The sequence below is a fragment of the Cydia fagiglandana genome, chromosome 4 (assembly GCF_963556715.1).
Source record: "Cydia fagiglandana chromosome 4, ilCydFagi1.1, whole genome shotgun sequence".
Taxonomy (NCBI): Eukaryota; Metazoa; Arthropoda; class Insecta; order Lepidoptera; family Tortricidae; genus Cydia; species Cydia fagiglandana.
In genome coordinates, this window is record NC_085935.1 from 5791299 (window position 1) to 5812215 (window position 20917).

Genomic DNA, 20917 nt, shown 5'->3' on the forward strand with positions numbered 1-20917 from the left:
CCGCGCAGTCAAAACAACCGAAAGTTAAGCAATCGAACTGGCCAACCAAAGATTACTCGCCACGAATAAATACCGCTGAAACAACTTATTCAAAAGTTACGGCAACAAATAAACTGACGAAGCCACAATCGCCCCCTATAACAACTACAGAGCTGTCATCCGGCACCCAAAAATTGGCAATTCTCGACTCAATACCAAATACTCAGGAACAACCCAATCAAACTACTGAAAATGAACCAAGACCCCAACAAAGACAACGGGGGTCATATAAACCCACCGTGATAAGGGGGACTGCCGCGAATACGAGCATAAAAGGAGTCGAAGTTTATAGATACTTACACACATGTTTCTTCAATAAAGAAACCACACCGGAACATGTGATAAACCACCTAAAGAGCATTCGCAGTGGTTTTCAATATAGTGCAGAACAAATCCCGTCAAAAAGGGATACTTATAACTCGTTCAAAGTTGGAATACCAAATACGATATATGATGATTTTCTCACAAACACCGCTTGGCCGGTAAACATAAGTGTGTCAGAATGGAGGCCCTTTCTCCGTCCCCGGGCAAGCGAGGCGCCCGGGAGTCTTAGCACCCGAAACGCCGCGGAGCAGTAACGACTCGACAATAACAATTATGCATCAAAACATCAACCGACTTGAAAACAAAACCTATAAACTTGAATGCGAGTTACAACTGCATAACAAAATAGACATATTATGCCTGACGGAGCACTGGCTCCAGGCTGATCAAATAACTTCTGTCAACATCCTTAACTACAGCCTGCGAACCCACTTCTGCAGACCTAACCGCAAAGGAGGAGGAGCGTGTATCTATGTTAAGCCAAACATCATTACTATGGAGCGACAGGAGGTCAACGACCTATCAGTTGAAATGAATTTCGAAGTGTGTGCGATAGAATGCATCGGCCTGGACCTGGTAGTGGTGTGTATCTACAGACCTCCGAGCGGTGATGTACCATTGTTTCTATCTAAATTAAATCAACTACTTAGCATGCATATATTTAAAACATCTAAAGTTGTACTAATTGGAGATATAAACATTGACTCTCTTACAAAATGTAGTAATACAAAAAACCTAACATATCTCCTAAAACAGTTGGGATTTAGACAAATTAATGCAAAACCGACAAGAATAACTGACATTAGTCAAACCTGTATCGATCATATTTATTCCAATTTAAATAAATCACAAATAATAAATGTGTCATGTGTAAATATGCACTTATCAGACCACCTATGCCTTGTTATGTCTGTTAAAATGTATAAAAATATTGTAACAAATAAATGTGTTGAAAAGAGACAATTTTGTAATGAAAATTTTTGCAATTTTAAATTAAGTCTTGATTTTTATGACTGGGATGCACTTTTGTGTAAAAGTTCTTGCCCTAGTAAACTTCTTGAATTAGTATTAAATGTAATCAAACATTACTTCAACGTACATTTTCCTCATAGAAAATGCACTATAAAAAACCATAAAAATGTATGGGTTAGTGATGATATATATAGATTACGTCAGAAAATTCATTCACATAAGCTAAAACTTTCACACAACTCGAATGGCGAACAGTTTTCTAACTTATTGCAACTTGAAGCTACTTACTCGGTCGCACTAAAAAACACACGAAGTAATTATTTAAATGAAAAAATATCAAAGAGTAATACTAGCAACATGAGCCGAAATATATGGAAAATTATCTCTTCTGAAACTTGTAAGAATAATAAGCGAGGAAACTGCGCGTTAGACGTGTTGGTGAGCCGGTCCGAGGGCGCGAGCGACGCCGCGCGCGCTGCCGCGGCCGCCGAGCGGCTAAACCACCACTACGTGTCGGCGACTTACGGTGGAGTCAAACCATGCACTAGTGATGCACTTGCATATCTTGAGAACTATCTGCCTTTGATACCGTTGAAATTTAATTTTGAATTATTCACCCTTCATGAAATTATAAAGTCTATTAAAGAAATTAAACTTAAACAATCAAAGGATGTGAATGATATGTCAACCCACATACTAGGATACCTACCTCCAAATTTAGTGTCCCTACTACTAAAGTTATTTAATGATTGCGTTCTGACGGGAAATTTTCCAAATGCACTTAAAATTATAAAAGTGCAACCGGTATATAAAGGAAAAGGTGAAATGCATCTTCCAAAATCTTATCGTCCAATATCATTGATTCCTATAGTTTCAAAAATATTTGAGCGCCTCCTTAGTGCCAGAATTCTAAAACATCTAGTCTCCAATAATGTTCTGAATGAGCATCAATATGCATATCGAGCGGGCCGCTCGACTGTGAGTGCGGCGCGCGACGTCGTGGCGCGCGTGCTAGCGCACCTGGAGGGCGGGCGACAGGTCGCGGCGATATTCTGCGACCTCTCGCGCGCCTTCGAAATGGTCGACCACGCGCTGCTTTTGGCAAAGATGTCTCGATACGGTATTGAAGGTGAATTTCACAAATTAATAGAATCATTTTTAAGCAATCGTAAGCAGTGTACCTACGTCTTAAATGCAAAGTCTAACCTGGAAACCATGGCTGATGCGGCGGTTCCCCAAGGCTCGACGATGGGAAATTACCTGTTTCTTTTGCTTGTCAATGATATCACATCAGCATGTATCGGCCCAGAATATGTTATGTTCGCGGACGATACATGCATCATAGTGAATGCAGATAATTTATTAGACTTAAAATCCAAACTGAGAGAAGTTATGAAACTAATATCTCGATGGTTCACAGTCAATGGTATGTGTCTAAACGTAGACAAAACCAATATAATTCATTTTCAGCTGCGCAAAACTAACAACAGTATGCTCGATATAAGTTTGAACGATGTACTTGTGCCGCAAGTTGATAGCGTAAAATACCTAGGATTTGTAATTGACGAGGGGCTGTCATGGGCACCACACATAGATGAAACTTGTAATAAGCTGTCTTCAGCGTCCTATGCATTATCTAGGTTGGCTCCCAGTCTGTCTATAGATAATTTAAAAAAAGCATACTATGGATACTTTAATTCCATTCTAACCTACGGAATTGATTTGTGGTGTACCGCAGCCGAACGTGACAGGATATTCAAAATCCAAAAACGTGCCATCCGGGTTATTGCTAAAAAACCTGTTGAATACCCGGCACAAGAACTATTTAAAAAACACAAAATCTTAACTTTGCATAGCATTTACATCCTTGAGGCTTGCAAATACGTCAGACTGAATCTAAGCTCATACATGACCACCGCGCAGCGTCTCGGCTGCGACGCGCGCCGCCGCCCGCACCTGCTGCTCGTGCCGCGCGCCCGCCTAGCCAAAACACGCAAGTCGCTCGCTGTGTTTGGCGTTAAAATCTATAATGCTCTTCCAGCAGATATTAAAAATTCACCAACCGATGCAATCTTTCTTAAAAAATTAAAAGAATATCTTCTAGGCATGGCCTTTTATAGCATTGATGATTTTTTCGAATCATAGAATATCATCACTAATCCAAAAATATATAGGTAAAAATTGTCAGTAAATAAGAACAAAAAAACTATACTCATCCTTTTCTTTTGGGTGCTAGTACTAGTGTAAGACAAAGATAATATGATTCTCTCTGTCAATGTTTGAAATGAGACAATTAAATGCAAAAAATTATGTAAATATATAATATTAATATCAATATGTAATAATAATTAATCAGTAAATACCTGAAATGTAAATAACAGTTAGATATTGTACATTTATATTATTGACTTGTAAAATGATTGCCTTTTACCAATAAAACATCTGAATCTGAATCTGAATCTGTCGCTTTCCATACAACGTATGTCAAAAGTCATAGGGTGAGCATAATTACTTAGTATAACATTAATTTTACTTGAAAAATAAGAATAATTAAAGTAATTATCTTTTAATCAAATACTACCATATGATAATGTGGATCATTTACAGACTCAGAAAAAGTGGTTCTGGATCACGACCCAGAAATCACCCTGTATATGCCGGCAGCTGATCGTTAAATCTGGCAGATCATAAAATTCCTGTGTACCTAATGTTTTGGCGGTAGTCACATTAAACCAATAGATAGGTAGGGTAGTTTCGTTAGACGCTTCAGATGCCCGAAAGTCAAACTGTCCAGAAATAGGAACCCCGCTACGCGGGGCTTCGTCGACTCAGGGAGAGACGATAATTTTCACGATTCACGATATGCCTAGGAATTTCATAATAGAAATCAGGCAGAATTTACAATCGGCCGCCGACATGTATATAGTAAATAATAATAGTATCTAAATAAAATAGCACGCGTTCAAAGTGAAGTAAACTTAGATTTATTTATAAAACATAGTAATACAAATGTAACATTGTCGTACAACTATCATTTGCGTGTAATTTGGTCTGTTCTCGTAATCAATTATTATGTAGGTTTAATTGTTATTGCCTCAATCAGGCTGATTACGGTATTATGCCGCTAATTGGACTGCCATTATGTTTCTGCGCTCAATTACAAGGTGTCTTGGAAACAATACTAAGTTCTCTATTTTATCTCCTTTGGAGTATTTAACTATTTCTAGGAGGAAAAGTTTTGAAAATTATAAAAAATGTGTACTTATGCCACTTCTACGTGAAAATGTAGTAATTAAGCATTTATAAGGCTGAGGGAATATATTCCCCATCTGAATTTGAACTTTATTTCAAAGTGATAAGAGTTCAATTTTGTATAATGACACCCTTATGCCTTATAAAGGGTTAAGAGGGGGCTAACTCAAAATTATTAATAGCTTTTATATAGAATTTTTACATGTTTTAATCAAGGGTAATTGCCATGAATAACTTAACACGGAAAGAATACTTACACTTGCAAGGGTCAACTTCAACCAAAACCTTAAAGGGTTAAAAATGGCTCAAAATAAAAAAAATACGGAAACATTATCTAATTTACACCTATTTTCAGGTGTAAGTATTTTTTACTCAAACAGTATAATCTTAATATTAAATCTAGTAAACACACAAGTATAGGTATACATTAGTATATTTACTGTGTAATTTAGTTTTTATTTTTAATTTAATTTTATATCGATTTATATTTTAATAAAATTTAATGAATTAGGGAAAATGTTACAAAGTTGCACGAAGACCATATCTTCCGTCGCAAACTTCGCGCGGTGCCATATCTTTTTTTGTTCTATTTTTCTGGCTTTACGCTCTGTCTTAATTTAACGTGTACCTAATTATAAAAAAATAACTATAATATTCTATTAAAAACAATGTCTCTGTTAACGTCCGTTCCGGTATAGTTTAAGCACATTAACTTTTATTATTTAAAGTAAATCTTGATAAAACAGTCAACGAAATAAAATATGTATGAAAACATATGAACATTTACGACAATTAAAGCAGACATTCCTTTTGTTCATAAAACTGTGTCATAACTTTGTTTTAACCACATTATGACATTAATGTGAATATGCTTTACGCTCGTTTATTTTTATGGTTTCAAGTATTTCAAACATACTATGAATACCGTACATACGGTATAGTTGAGAAAGACCATGCCAAACATTGACGTAGCTTTATCAAACTGCACAACGGGACTTAATCGCGTATTTAAGTTTTAAGATTATAACATAAACAATCTGTCTGTCTGTCTGATAAACAAGACCAAGTGCGGGTAGTTCGAAAAACTCGCGCGGCTAGAAGATGTTGATGTCAACTTGAGCCAGTCTTCTCCGAGACCACGGGGACAACGCCGTCCTCGAAACGTCGGAGGTAAATCTTAAAACTTAAATACGCGATTAAGTCCCGTTGTGCAGTTTGATAATGTTTAATAATCGTGAAAGTTTAAATCAGTGTGATTGACGTAGCTTATTGAACGAATACTTAGTGTGGTCTCAATTTATGAAGGGATGTTTGTTTTGTAGAACCATGGTATCTTTTGCAATAGGGAAGTTTATGGTATCGCATGCAAGAAAGGGGCCTTGACCCGCTCTCCGGGTTTTTCCTGGTGCAAAGGCTGTCCATCGCAATTCAACGCGGTAACGCAGCGAGTGTGATGGGCACCTTTGCGCCGGGGGTAGCGCGGGGAGGCCTCTTTGAGTAGTTTTTATATTCCTTATTTTATTTTAGATATATTCAGGGTTGTTAGTTTTAATTTAGTATTATTTATAGATGTATTTAGTTCATAAGTTATTTATTTGTTTTTATGGTAAATGGATTTTTTGACTTGTATGTACCTCCATCTAATTAGATTTCAAGATTGAATAAATTAAATCAATTTTTTATTGTTATTATTATTTTTCTTTCCATTTTTTTGCTTTTCCTCTACAGATGTAGTGAATAATCCTTTGCCATCGTATTTTCACGGAAACGCACGAACGTGTTATTATGCTATTCAAGGCAGTCTCAGTACAGAAAGTACTGAGGTTGGCTGAAGTAGCATAACAAATACGAATGTTTCCGAGAAAATACGAAGGCAAAGGATATTGTTCACTACATCTGTAAGATAAATGTGAACTGGTGCTCGACGCGGTTCCAGTACATGTCACCTTGAAACTTGTTAATAGAGGTGACAGCGATGTGTCATCTATTGGGCATTAGCATGTCGAGCACTAGTAGGTACCTATGTTTACCTTACTCGTGTTATTTTCAGGCTATATGTAGAATGCCTAGTAAAATCAAACCATGTAATCGTTCACTCCTTATCTAATATTATGAGATTTATGAGCATTATGACACGATAAAACTGCAGTAAACCCAATAAATACTAATAAATAGTCCTTATACCCCGCATTGCGTGCCTCGAAGTGCGTACGAGTAAATTAGTTTTACATAATTGCCATAATTGCAATATGGAGCAACAATTTCTCTATATGACATAATGTTTCAGGCCAATTAGAGTTTCAGTTATTCGATCTGGTTCCGATATGATACTGTTCTGTCTGTTCATAACAGAACACAAGTTATGTTTATATTAAAACTCTTTAGGTTTTATACTTTACTCTTGTCTATTGGCTCCTCTACAGCTACACGATGGGCCAACGCTGGCCGCTCCAAGAGACGCAGCCATGCGGTAGAATGAGATAGCAATATCAATTGCTCCCTCTAACGCATAAATGCGTCCCTTGGAGTGGCCAGCGCTGGCTCATCCTGTAGAGGAGCCATATGATAGGAAACAATTGAATAGAAACAGTAGAAGAGATTGAGTTGTCATGGTATAAAAATGTAAGTTTTGGTGGAGCTGAAATAAATTTATTTTAATACAAGTTGCAGTGAGTTGTTTTAATGTGGAGACATGGTCAGGACCAGGGCCCCTTTAAATTGTCTCGCACACTGTCAGTGTCAATAGTGACATTTCTTCAACCAAAACCGTCACTTTTTACAATGACAGATCAGTATCGTATCGGAAACAGATCGAATAATTAAAACTCGAATTGGCCTGTTTGTAAAGCGTACGCAGGAAATTATAACACGAAGTATTAATTTCACTCTTATCAACTTTCAATTGCTTCAAATATGAACTTTAAAGTAATAGCAATAGCGCTCAATTTGTGTTTGGCGATTTGAGTGAAATGCGAGTTTGCGAAAGTTCAAACGTTCCTAAGATTGCGTGAGATAAAAATGCACTAATTATATGGAGGAAATTCACAAATTGCCGGTTTGCATCCAGTCTTTTTGTGGATAAATAATGGTGTCTCTTTCAGTGTCGTTGTGAGTGATAGTGACAGGCTTATTTTACGATTATAGGCAATAAAGTGATCATTATGACTGTGGAGACAGGCATATCATATTGATTTTGATACGCTCTATTTATTTTCTCTACTTGATTAAATTATATTCTATTGGTCTAACTATCTAGGTATAGTACAGGTGTTTAAGTCGAAGGAAGTTCCCAAAAAGTTTGAATGCATATTGTAAATTTCTGGAAAATTTCAGCAAGTTTTTATTTTGAAACTGTAAAGTCTCTTTGGTTATAAAAATACAAGAAGCTTCCGAAATTTCTCCACGGGCTCGGAATCATATGTAAAATTCATATTTTCAGAATCAATACGTCTTATTAACTTAATTTACTTATTCTTATTACATAACAGGAAATTATAAAAAATACATTAATAAATTAAAAAATAAATACAAAATTAATAGCTTAAAACTAAACCTTAAAACCTAAAGGGACTAAAACTTATTCTTGAAAAATTGTATCAAAATAGGCAAAGTACCTAAGCCGGCGGAAATCAAAATAAATACAATCCGGTCATTGGGTCATACACTCATACACATTTTATTGTATGCATAACTCGTTCGCGTCTATCCTGTAGCCATCACATAATTAACAGAATCAAAAGCTAATTTTTCCGCTAGACACTTGCAAGGGGGATACATTTTTTCAGTTTTTGAGACCCCAATCAGAAAAACGGGATATACAATTATACATGTACCAGAGTGTGTTTACCTCTAGTGTAAATTTAATTCGATAGCGGGAAGAGCGTTTGCGTTTGCGTTAAGGTCAGTTTGTATAAGATTTTGACTAGCGCGCCAAGCGGGACGTTTTGGAAACTCAAAATCCCATACAAAATGACACTTAACACAAACGCGTCGCGTCACGCTATCAAATGAAATTTACACTAGGGGTACCGTAACGGGGTGAGTTTTCGCGGGGAGAGTTCGGTTATGAATGGGGAGAGAAGGTTTGAGAGGGGGGCGAGAAGGGATTTCAAGGCCACTGCTACAAAAATAATGTATTCCAATTTAAAATTTAATACGTATAATAAATATAATATTTTACAATTTAAAATAGTAATACGCATAATAAAAAAAAATCGATCCAACAATCTTCCACCTTTGTATGAAAAACCCTCTCACCCCAAATACGAGGCACTACGGGGTGAGGTGGGTTTTCCTCTTTATCGTCAAAGTTATGAAATGAAACTACCCAAAATAAAATACAAACGTCCGAACCACTTATTATATACACCATTCAGTTTTCACATGTAAATATAAAATTTTATCGAGGTTTGAAAGTCAAATTTTACCCAACTTACCCCATTTTACGGTACAGAAACTTTTTCTAAAATGTGTTTATAACCCAATACGCGCCGATAATAAAAATAAGCACACTCACGTTTCATGATTCCCATCTTAATCAACACAACACAAACTTAAAATTAAATTTCAATTGACTCATTCTAAACACAATGTACATTAGACAACGATCGCCCGCGCAGGTTTGCTTGTGAATGAAATATACAATCCATGTTTCTGTAATTACTTGATAAGGAATAATTACTCGTAATTAGATAATGCAATTTCCGTTCGTGCCGCGGTATCGCGATTGGATTACTTGTTTATATATAGAATTTGATAACGTTGATGGATTAATTTAAGTAAGTACGTACTATGTATTTTTAAGTTCTCTTTACATTAAGGGGTCACATTAGCGTCTCCCGAGCGTCGGCGTCTATAGTTCTTAGGGTTCCGTACCCAAAGGGTAAAACGGGACCCTATTACTAAGACTTCGCTGTCCGTCCGTCCGTCCGTCCGTCCGTCTGTCACCAGGCTGTATCTCACGAACCGTGATAGCTAGACAGTTGAAATTTTCACAGATGATGTATTTCTGTTGCCGCTATAACAACAAATACTAAAAACAGAATAAAATAAAGATTTAAATGGGGTTCCCATACAACAAACGTGATTTTTGACCAATGTTAAGCAACGACGTCGGGAGTGGTCAGTACTTAGATGGGTGACCGTTTTTTTTTTGCTTTTTTTTTGCATTATGGTACGAAACCCTTCGTGCGCGAGTCCGACTCGCACTTGCCCGGTTTTTTAGCATTAGAAAGAACTTGCAAAAAGGAAGCGATCTTGACATATCTTTTAATTGAAAAACGCTTTTTAAAGATCTAGTGTAGTAAATAAAGGTAGTGGACCCCGCAGTAATTTCTCAGCCAGAAAAAACATTACAGTATGATAAAGTATCAATAAATAAAAAGTATTGTATAAATATCCAAAGAATAATAGTAATGGTATTTAAGTAAATACCTAAAGTCTTAAATCGTTAATATCTTTTTACGGAAAAATTCTCCGTTCAAACTTTCGTCTCCACCGGAAATATTCATGTAACGTATTGCAACAATATATGACATAACAATAAAAAAAATCCCAGCAGAAATACCAATAACTTATTTGGTAAAAAAATTTCGGACGGAGGAATTACTCGGTTAAATAAATAAACAGATTTGTATGTTTACGTATAAATACCTAACTTAGGAGTGTTTTTAGGGTTCCGTACCTCAAAACGAAAAAAAAAGAACCCTTATAGGATCACTCGTGCGTCTGTCTGTCTGTTTGTCACAGCCTATTTTCTCGGAAACTACTGGACCAATTAAGTTGAAATTTGGTACACATAATGTAAATTAGTAACCCAAAGATGGACATATTTTTTGTATAATTTAAAAATACATAGGTTCGAAGTTATTTAAGAAAATACATATAGCCAAAAAATTACCATTCCCCCTGTATCTCCGAAACTACTGGGTCTAAAATTTTGAAAAAAATACATAAAATAGTTCTTTACCTATAGATGACAGGAAAACCTATTAGAAATATGCTGTCAAGCGTGAGTCGGAATTATGTACGGAACCCTAGAAACGCGAGTCAGACTCGCAAATGGCCGGTTTTTTTTTTGGATATTTATAATGTTAGTTTCGGCTCATACTATACAATAACCAAGCAAAATTTCATCGACTGAGGAATTAATGCATGGGTCTCCATACAACAACTTGCTTCGTTTACTACACTAATCAGTAACTATTATTTATGAAAGCAGAAGAATATAAATGATCGTATTAGATTCATAATTGTTACATATTTGCCGTAACTTATTTTTAAAATCTGTTTTTCAATTAAAAGACTCATCAAGATTGGTTACCTTATTTCTAATGCTAAAAAAAACGAACTATAGTCAACTCTATGGCTGCTGCTGGACGCAACGTTGGCGCAACTGCGCTGTGACGCTATTTTCCATAGCGCTGACTAGACGACGACGCTCAAAAGACGTAAGTGTGGGGTGGCCTTAAAATTTTCTTGCTAGGTTGCTTGTAAAGCGGATCACGGTGATGGAAAGAAAAGTTAAACTAGAGGATTGTGTCTCGTTTTAATTACGATATGAAGAATCACAAGAACTCGCCACTAAAAACACGCTTCCATACAATCGAGGTGACGCTCTCCTTTTAAAACGACATGCTTAAATTACATGAATTTTGGCATGGACATTTACGTAAATGTATAGAATGCCAGTGTGGCTACCACAAGTTTGGCACTGACGTACACGCTATCGAGAACGTAATTTACTTCTATGCATCTCGCTCGTACTCGCTATTAGTGCGAGCGAGATGTATAGAAAGTAAATAGAGTTAGACCGAGAAAAATCTGCAGCGATTTTGCTAGCCCACGCAGTGCAAGTGTTATTTACACGTCATAATTTGCACTGCGTGGGCTATCAAAATCGCTGCAGGCTTTTCTCGGTCTAATCATTTGTTTGTCGTTAATCGTTATCATAATCGGTCATTGTTACACTCACAGTTTAGATATCAATTATATCAAACGGAAATATTCTTAATGACGAATACTACCGGCAATACCGGACACATAATGACAATAGCGTTATTCATTTCATGAAATCAAATATAACAAGCCGTTGATAAAGTTTTGTTCCAGTCCGGCATTTTGAGATTTGTGATTGTTATTAGAGAAATAAAATAAAACAATAATTAAGTGGGTAGGCATATTTTTGTCCCCGCTGTCCTTCTGTCCGCCTGTCCGTCCGTACTGTCCGTACGTCAAATGTATGGCTATATGTACATGATTTGTACGTAACGTACAAGTCATGTCAGATAAATATCAGTCCATGCAAAAGTGTGCACAATTGTGCAAGGTTTTCGGCACAGGGGTAAGCTCTTATAGGCGACTCCAGTTATTAAATGCTCTAAGGCTTGGACGGAATATGTAGTCCCAGATAACGTTTAAGGTTTATCTGTTAACAGCATTATGTAGGTAATGTATGCATCATGTATTAAACATAAATTACTTAAATAATGGTATTTAACAACTTGATGAGACCATTGGTAATTGAATGAGATTTACGATTTTAGAATTTAATTTCCACTAAATATCTATATCCTTCCTTCCAATACAATGTAAGCATCCTCTGACAGTTAGATTTGAGTTTAAAGGCCGTACATAATTATAGGATATATATAATTGCCTCATTTAACTTTACACTGCTTATAAATATTACATTGTAACACAATTACTGGAGTCAGATTTGTGATTTTTTCTGTAGCTCTATTAGCTTTATATAGCGATCGTAATTATTTTTTATTCGATTATAATCATTAAATCATTAACAGGAATTTTCATAAGGAATGAACAAATATTTTCATATGTTCAAATAGTTTCAAAATGTTTTCAGTGGTGTAGGAACACTCAAGGGTTAATTTTATGGGTGACTTAAAGAGTCGGAATTGTACCTTTAAAGAGCCACGAGAATCGTGAGCCGCGGTTAGCCGACCACTGGTCTGGTACATATATTGCATTGCATGATTAGGCTTTTAGGTACAAACTAAGAAAGGTTATTTAATTATACATACTAGGACTTGGATGCATTTCGTAACACACCGTCAACATTTTTTTTGATACAGCATGTCTTTCAAGTGTAACTAGAGATCTTTCTAATAAGCCTAAACTCAATGTGTTTATGTTTTTCCATTGAAGAGTTCATCATCAGATAGCTCCATGTTAGCATAATGTTTCATTGTTATCGGTAATACGGAAGTATGCCAAATTTCAGCTCAATCAGACACCGGGAAGTGGTTCAAATTTAAGTTACATTTTTTGTTCTCGTAGCGCATGTAAGTACTTACATATATACAAAGAATATACAAGGTAAAACTAAATAAAAGTGTGTAAAAATTCGGGCAATAAACAAAATTTAATACATTAACCATGATGCAAGAAACATTCATCAAACTAAAATATGTTGTAGTTTAAAGTCTGCGCTACGTGTTCGAAATTACTCGTATTATCTATAAGTTAGTTATAGTTTTAAATTAGTAGTTAAGTAATAAGTAAAAAATATTACTTTGATTTGTAACGATCCTTCGAATTAAATTCAATTATACGAGCATTAAACTCATTATATGTAATTATTTCTGGCGTTCGTGCACAATTTTAGTGAAATCGATATTTTGCAAAACATTGTATATTAAATATACGTAATTATATTAGATACATCCGACACTCTGCCAACAGGAAAGGGATGTAACTGTAATTAACTAATAAACTCGTACATATGCCAAATGCTCGTTAACTGCGTTTTTCAATAATTAAGTACCAATTTGAGATTAAGCAATTCATGAAACATGAAACATACATATTTTACAGAGATTATCCCATTTCAGAGAAAGCATCATGAAGTCAAATATCTTCTTAACTATAGGTATTATTATTTTTTTGGCACGCATATGTCTCATACCCGAATTGGCATCGTTAGGTCATATTGGACTGCTCATAAGATAAAAACCTAATTTGATTTGGTGGCACTTTTTTTTAAAACATAGGCAAGTCTCCCGGACTCACCCTACTGCGGAACTGCATTAGCGACCTTAACCCTCTAATGGCCACGTGTTAATTAAGTCAATTATTTGCTAATGCGAACGACAGTATGTTGCATGCTGTAATTGCTTGTAATTAGGCCGTATGAATCTGGTCATGCGAGGAGAGTACTACCATTGGTTTTAGAAGACGTGAGAAAATATCTTCTCGATTTCCTTTCAGTTAAAATTTAAATGTATATTTTATATTTAAATTAAAATCTAGGCATAGGAAGGGAGACGCTAGTGTGAAGCGGCTCTTATAATTTCCAGTTAAGAAACAGTTAAGACAACCGAATATTTAAAAATCACTATGAATCACCCCACACTTAGCGTCTCCCGAGCGTCGGCGTCTAGTCAACTCTATGGCTGCTGCTCGACGCAACGTTGGCGTAACTGCGCAGCGACGCTATTATTCATAGCGCTGACTAGACGACGACGCTCAAAAGATGTTATTGTGGGGTGGCGGTATACATTATTGAATTAAAAGGGCGAGTTATATTCGAGTTTTAGTAGTAGAGGCTTGTCTTTTGCGTCAAACCGTACCGGATTATGTATAATTATTTAATTGCTAGCATTGTCGGGGCATCGGGATCATTCGTATAATATGTTGCATTGGATTTTACAAATTATACGATGATTTCATTCTTGTAATTATTATATTGTGTCAGGTTATCATCCTTTTGCCCTTTGTATGTTTTCCGTGAAAACAATTAGTGCCAGGGGTTCTCAACCTTTTTTATGACAAGCCTAGAGTAAAGACCTACGTACTAAAAATCAGGAAAATGTATTCAATCTTGCTATCGGGTGTCAAATTTTACACTAGTATTTTTGAAGCGACAGTACCTAGTCTCTCGGACATACATACAAATACATGTCACACGAAACACCTATTTTAGTAAGAGAGATGAAGACTAAAGATGTTTTGAATATACTTATTCTCAGCTTCGTTCCTAAGCTGCACCACTCTAGTGCTATAACTGCGAAAGTCGAATTGCGGGCATTTTTCTCTGTCACTCTAATTACACCTTCATTGGAGTAAAAGAGAAAGATCCCCGCAATTTGCGAATTTCGGTTTTTGCGGTAGCCCCTATGTTTGTGCTAGTTTAACCAAAGATATGTCTCTCAATTCGTTCCTGTGTAAGTGAGAAAGAGAACCTGTTATGTACGGAGGGACAACATGATTCGTGACGTATTTATAGACCGTATAGACGGGCGTACCGGACCGCAACCTTGGTACCGTCCGAGGCATATTCGGTCGCGAGGAAGGTGGTCACCGTACATCCGATAGACGTTATGAGTGAGAGCGATAAAAATACACGGACCGGACCAAGGTTGCGGTCCCGTACGAGCGTTTATTAATACTATTACAGTTAGTGATCCAAAAGACTCAAGCCCTGTTAGCTCTTTTTTTAGGGCTCGCCTCATCTCTCGACGCCTAAAAGGCTGAAAACCTATTTTACTAATTAAATAAAAAAGGCTTTTAGCTTTTTAGGCGTCAAGAGATGAGGCGAGCCCTAAAAAAAGTGCTAACAGGGCTCGGGTCTTTTGGATCACTAATTACAGTGAGAACTATGTACAATCAACAACAGAGCTATGAATACAGGCAAAGTGTCAAAAATATGTATACAGTACTACTATGTATACTAATACTTTATTGCCTGTACATTAAGGTCGTGTATACATATTTTTGGCACTTTGCCTGTATTCATAGCTCTGTTGTTGACTGTACGTATAGCCCGCTCCACAACGTGCGCGAATCGCGGCGCGGAGCCGAGTGTGGAGCGGGCTTATCATTATTATCTACTCTGCAGCTAGTAGTCGCTCTATTGCCAGTACTAAAAACGGGTATTCGCATCAACATTTCAATTCCATCCCAATAAAAACAGGATGTCCATAAAAGAGCCGTCCGCTGACACTCGACTATGAAATTAACAAATCGCCTTAATTTCCATCGTAAATTATGCCGTAATAACATACCGGCTTATCTCGACCTTAGACATCTTGTCGTGTTCCCGTTCGGTGCGCGAGCGCAGGGCGACGAGTTCTTGATGCCAATTCTGATTGAACTTTTTATTCTGGTTTAAATTTTATTTTGATACGTCCCTGACGATCGTCATTGATACTCTTGATGATTGGTGCGTATCATATGCACTGGTTGCATCTTCGCATGCATCAATCGGCGTGGGTGGTATTTTACTATGTTTTTAATGTGCTTGAATTTTATTCTGTGATATTAGATATCAATAAAAAAAACAGTTATTTCAGACCTTGGTCCATACACTTACACCAAAAAAAAACGAACTACAAACCTAATTTATTTAATGAGCCCGTTAGAAATTTTATTTTCTATCTCATTTCTCTTGTTATATAACAGTAAAAAAGTCAGCGTCTTATTTGACTTGTTATGGGTTTGGCCACAGAATAATTAATAGTACTACCGTACAGAAAGGAAACTTCCTACAAAACCGAAGTTTGACAGCGGTTCAGGGTCGAATCATGCTGGCCCTTTCTAATACATGACACTATCCCTTTCGGCTATTTAGGGTTGTCAAAAATCAAGTGATTATCTTATCTGTGGTCGTGCACGCAAAAGGAAGTCAAGTGGTGCCAACCCTAATAATTGCTCGGAGCAATGCTGAGCCGAGCGAAGCTGAGTTTGACCGATCTCAGGAGTTTCGCACCCCTGGTTTGGCGTAGTTTTTGACGTTGCTGTACTCTGTTTTAAGTGACGTCACAAAATTGTACTAGCATTTTAAGTTTGTTCTGCAGATAAAAAATAATAATCTCTACAGTGTTCCTAATTTAAAAATAATGCCATATTAAACAATGTCAAAAATGAGAAGTCAATTAAGGCGCATTGTTACTTGAGGTAACTTCGAAAACGGGCTAATTTTGAAAATGACAAATATCTACTAAACTTTCTACTATACTTAGTTACCCTATTGACGCATTTTACTTATTTTTGACACATACAGTAAAACACCGCATCGGAAAGCACTCTTACACTGTTTCACCCGCTTCTTTCACTCGCCCATATTCGCTTAGTAAGTGGAATCTCACAACTTGTACTCGCAGATCGCAAACATATTGCAACTTGCCATAAAAGGCTCCCATACACAGTGAAAGAAACCGTGTAGATATTGGCGCTTTGGACTTTTTTATTTTTCCATAATACATTATTTAATATTAAACAGTAAAAAAGGTTGTAAACGCCAAGCGCGCTTGGGCATCTTTCCCCGTTCGACCCTTGCTATATCTTGTCTTACGACTAAGAAAATAAAAGTGATATTAGAGTAACATTTACTTTTATGATTGCTTCTGTACATTTGTACGTCTTGGTAATAAACAAAGGGTGATACGAAGTTAATTACATACAGAAATGTAATTAGGTCTAATCAAATAACATAATCTTTGTTTTTTTTTGCGACTAGTTCGCGGTATAGTCGATTGGCCAGTGTGAGCACTCATTTTAATAGTACGTGACATTTTAAGATATGCCACTCATTATTTTACAACGTGTTATCTGGTTCTTAATTAATATTGGTTTTTTACTACCGGTACCGGTACCGGTGTGTTGATAAGGGGTAAGTGTTGAGGTGTGTGTACACTGTACAATTTGGCAATATGAGGTTGAAAGAAGAATATCACAGAAAATAATAGATTTAAATGATATACCGGGTGTGGCCTGTAACACGAGCAAATAATTAAAACATAGATTGTACTCCTTAAACGGTGACACTTTTGTTCAACAACTTTTAAAAATTATGAAGTATTTAGACTCCCTATTTTTCATACAAAATAAATATTGTCTTCAATGGACGCAATCGCCATGTCATAATATATCATTGTGATTGACGTTGCTTGTCACGCCTTAAACATAACAAAATTCGCAATACATTGCGTCATAGAATGAACTTTAAAGTGTATTAAAAATCAAAGCACAAGTTATTTTTAAAAGTAGCTGAAGAAATGTTGGTCAGTATGAGGAGTACTGCCTACAGTTAAATTTTTTGCTCGTATTACAGGCCACACCCGGTATAATAAAGTCTCCGTACCACCATGGGTCAAAATATGAAAAAAATCCAGGTATTTTATTCAGATATTACCAAATATTTTTAAGTACTTACTAACTGTACAAACTTAAACGTAACTTTACTAAAATAAGTTTGTGGTAAGTAAATGTAGTACCTCCAATTTTATAAGGCCCGCATTCCAATTTTATTCGAACAATGCTTTAAGAAATCACAGCGGTCCAATTTGATCTGTCAGTGTCAAAAGTGTCATTTCTTCATTCAAAAAACGTCAACGTCGGTATCGTACCGCTGTGATTTCTAAAAGCATTGTTCGAAGCGGACCGATACTTTTGTTTAGCTCATAAAAAAGCAATATTTATACCGGAGTAGGTATAAATACCGTTTGTCAATGCAGAAACGAATGTGTGCGCGCGCCATTAGAATGGTATGTGTGACGTATTTTTTGCTATAGCTCGATCAATGAGTTAGATCATATTGTATGATAATTAGTAATTACAATTGTGTAGTTAGAATTAATAATCGGCCTGCAAATCGTAATGATAAAGTAGTATATTTGTTTTTTTTTTTCAAGCTAGTTCACTGCGTAGTATCCGCGTCTCTATGTATCTATGCAAATGTTTATTTGTCTGTATAAATAATGTTCTAGAGTCAGAAAAAGCTAAATATTATATTACATATGTTAGACTTTTCAGTGACAAAGTATCAGAGTGTAACCGTAAAAGTCAAATTCCATGAAAATATGTTTTTTTTTCTGCAACGACCTTTTGGCTACTAGACATACCTAAAGGCGATAACAAAACTTTTCGATGTTCCCGGTAGGCCTAGGAAAAATATATAGGTACGATCAAATGTAAATCTTTGTTACACGTCAGTTATCATGTAAATATTGAATTAGTTAAAATCTTGATGTCCTTCGTTGATATTGTAAATAGTAATAATAGGAAATAACAATCAAAAACCTTGCACCATTAACAAGTTTTTATCTAGATAATTAAATTCTTCTGTTATTATGTAAATCATGTTTTATAATCAAGGCAAATTACGTTAGTTGAATACTAGATTTATTAATGATAATTACATTCTATTGATTCCATTCAATTGCTTTGAATAATCCTCACCTGTACAAGGATTCTTGTACAAACAGGATAATATACGTAATTAGATATGGTTATACGGGCTTCATGCTAAAAAGCGATCTCTTCCAGACAAGTAAGGCCATGGACAAATTTAGAGGTACGCAAAAAAATCACAGCACCTAAACTTATTTTGAAATTACTTTGCTGCTTAAATTGCTTTGGTGCTGTAATCCAATAAACCTTTTTTTTGCGTTCCTCTAAGTCAGCGGTCGGCAACCTTTTAGCTGTCAAGGGCCACATAAGTAGTTAACAAAGTTGACGCGGGCCGCTCTTTGTTAACATGTGTGACTGTATCAGACATTGTTGTTTGACAATACCTATTACGCTACGTCTTACGTAGGCGAACAACGCGCGAACGCGGCGCGGCGCGGCGCGGCGAAATCAATCCTTTGATGCCCATAGAAGTGTCCTACGTAAGCGATCTCGTTGCGAACGCGGTGCGGCGCGATTTGCACGCGGATGTCAGGCGGCGCGGCGCGGCGCGGCGCGGCGGCGGCTGCTTTCGCCGCGCCGCGCCGCGCCGCGTTCGCGCGTTGTTCGCCTACGTAAGACGTAGCGTTACATACAGAATAGCCAGGGGGGCTCTTGGGCCGCAAGTAAGAGGTCGCGGGCCGCCTGTTGCCGAGTGCTGCTCTAAGTCCATGAGTAGGTATACATATAATTCTCCAGAGATCATGCTCTTACACACATTACTATGGTAGCATTGAGACAGGACGGAAAAAATCGACCTTTAAGTAGTAAACAAGCGTTGAAATGTGTGACCGTTACTTTTCTATAGCGCCGTGAGCAGCGCGCACTCGCAGTGGCTAAGGATGGCGCCTTTTGTTTTAAAACAATATTTATATCTACACGTATATATTGTGTGGTTCCTGAACACATCAAATACACACCAGCAGTGTAATGTAACTGCCTAACTGTACTTACATAATTAGTCATTAGAACACTTGTGTGATGTTTTTCGCTTTTAGCTCGTTTTATAAACTCACACTCGTGTTTTAATGTTTTTAATATTGCAGCAGTCACATAAACTACTATTAAATATGCACTCTGTAAATGGAACTAGGGAATAGTCAGATTTGTGATTTGGTGATTGATTTTGTTGTCTGTTCAGTATGAACAGCATTTCCTATGAAGCCAACCTCGAAAGCTTGAAAAATAAAGTCGGCTGTTTTATACATACATTTAGTACCTACACTATATGTCAACGTTTTCTACATTTATGTACCTACAATTAAAATTGATAAAAATTATAAAAAATAAAAATGATAAATATTCATGACTAGACATTAAAGTGAACATTGGATTAATTGATAATGATAAAATATCAAATTAGTTATTAATTTGAAGAATGTACGAGTAGATCTCTCTGACTGGCCTTAAGATTTATTGGTAGAGAATGCCTTATGTCATGTATGATTACATTTTATTTTGTGCACATCATCATTGGCAGCCCTACCCGCACGCACTATCACCGCCATCTGTAATTACGCTGCGAAACTTTTCCCGCGTTTTTGCTCGACCGTTAATGAATTCGAATTGTTGTCGTAATTAATTATGGTTTACGCAAAAACGGAGAAAATGTGTTAATATGAACAAATGGAGAACGGACTGAGCTGTCTATACCTAGCGGTTAATGAAGGGGTTGAAATTTTTTTTATTATTTTTCTTTACATTCGATGATTTCCAAGGTCTGTTGTCAAAGAGTCTCCTTGCCAAGTTGCCAGTGACATAAAATAGTACCGCTGAAAATCTGCAACATTGCGACTTCCAAATGAAATCTTGTCAGGGTATACCACTCGTTTTTTCACTAGAAAAATAATTTACGAGCAATAAAACAACTCATTACAGAAAACATCTGTGAAATGCTTTCAATTATAATGACAAAGTCGAACATTGGCGCATTTACCCAATAACAATTATATAAATCAATAAATCTTCCAAATCTAACTGTATAATCGCCTATTATAAGACATAAACAAGAATGGCGGCCAATAATCAAAATAAACAACGTATTTAGCATAGAAATGGACCATCAACATGATTAAAGAGATATAGATGTCTGAAGTTAATAGGATGGCTGATTACGTTGTTGCGACACGGGGAAAGTCGGGCT

The 20917-nt window shown here is 36.4% G+C and overlaps 1 protein-coding gene across 2 annotated transcripts in view; it reads right to left on the reverse strand.

Annotated features, from left to right (window-relative positions):
- LOC134663528 (homeobox protein aristaless-like) overlaps positions 1-20917 on the reverse strand; it is a 123704-nt gene that overhangs the window by 19128 nt on the left and 83659 nt on the right. Inside the window, exon 1 of one of the 2 annotated variants that reach the window (XM_063519922.1) lies at positions 9104-9202. The exons of the other annotated variant lie outside the window; for it this stretch is intronic. Within the exon in view, the coding sequence (XP_063375992.1) occupies positions 9104-9119 (16 nt within the window). The 5' untranslated portion in view covers positions 9120-9202. Of the gene's footprint in view, positions 1-9103; positions 9203-20917 lie in introns of those variants that run through there. 2 annotated transcript variants of the gene reach the window in all.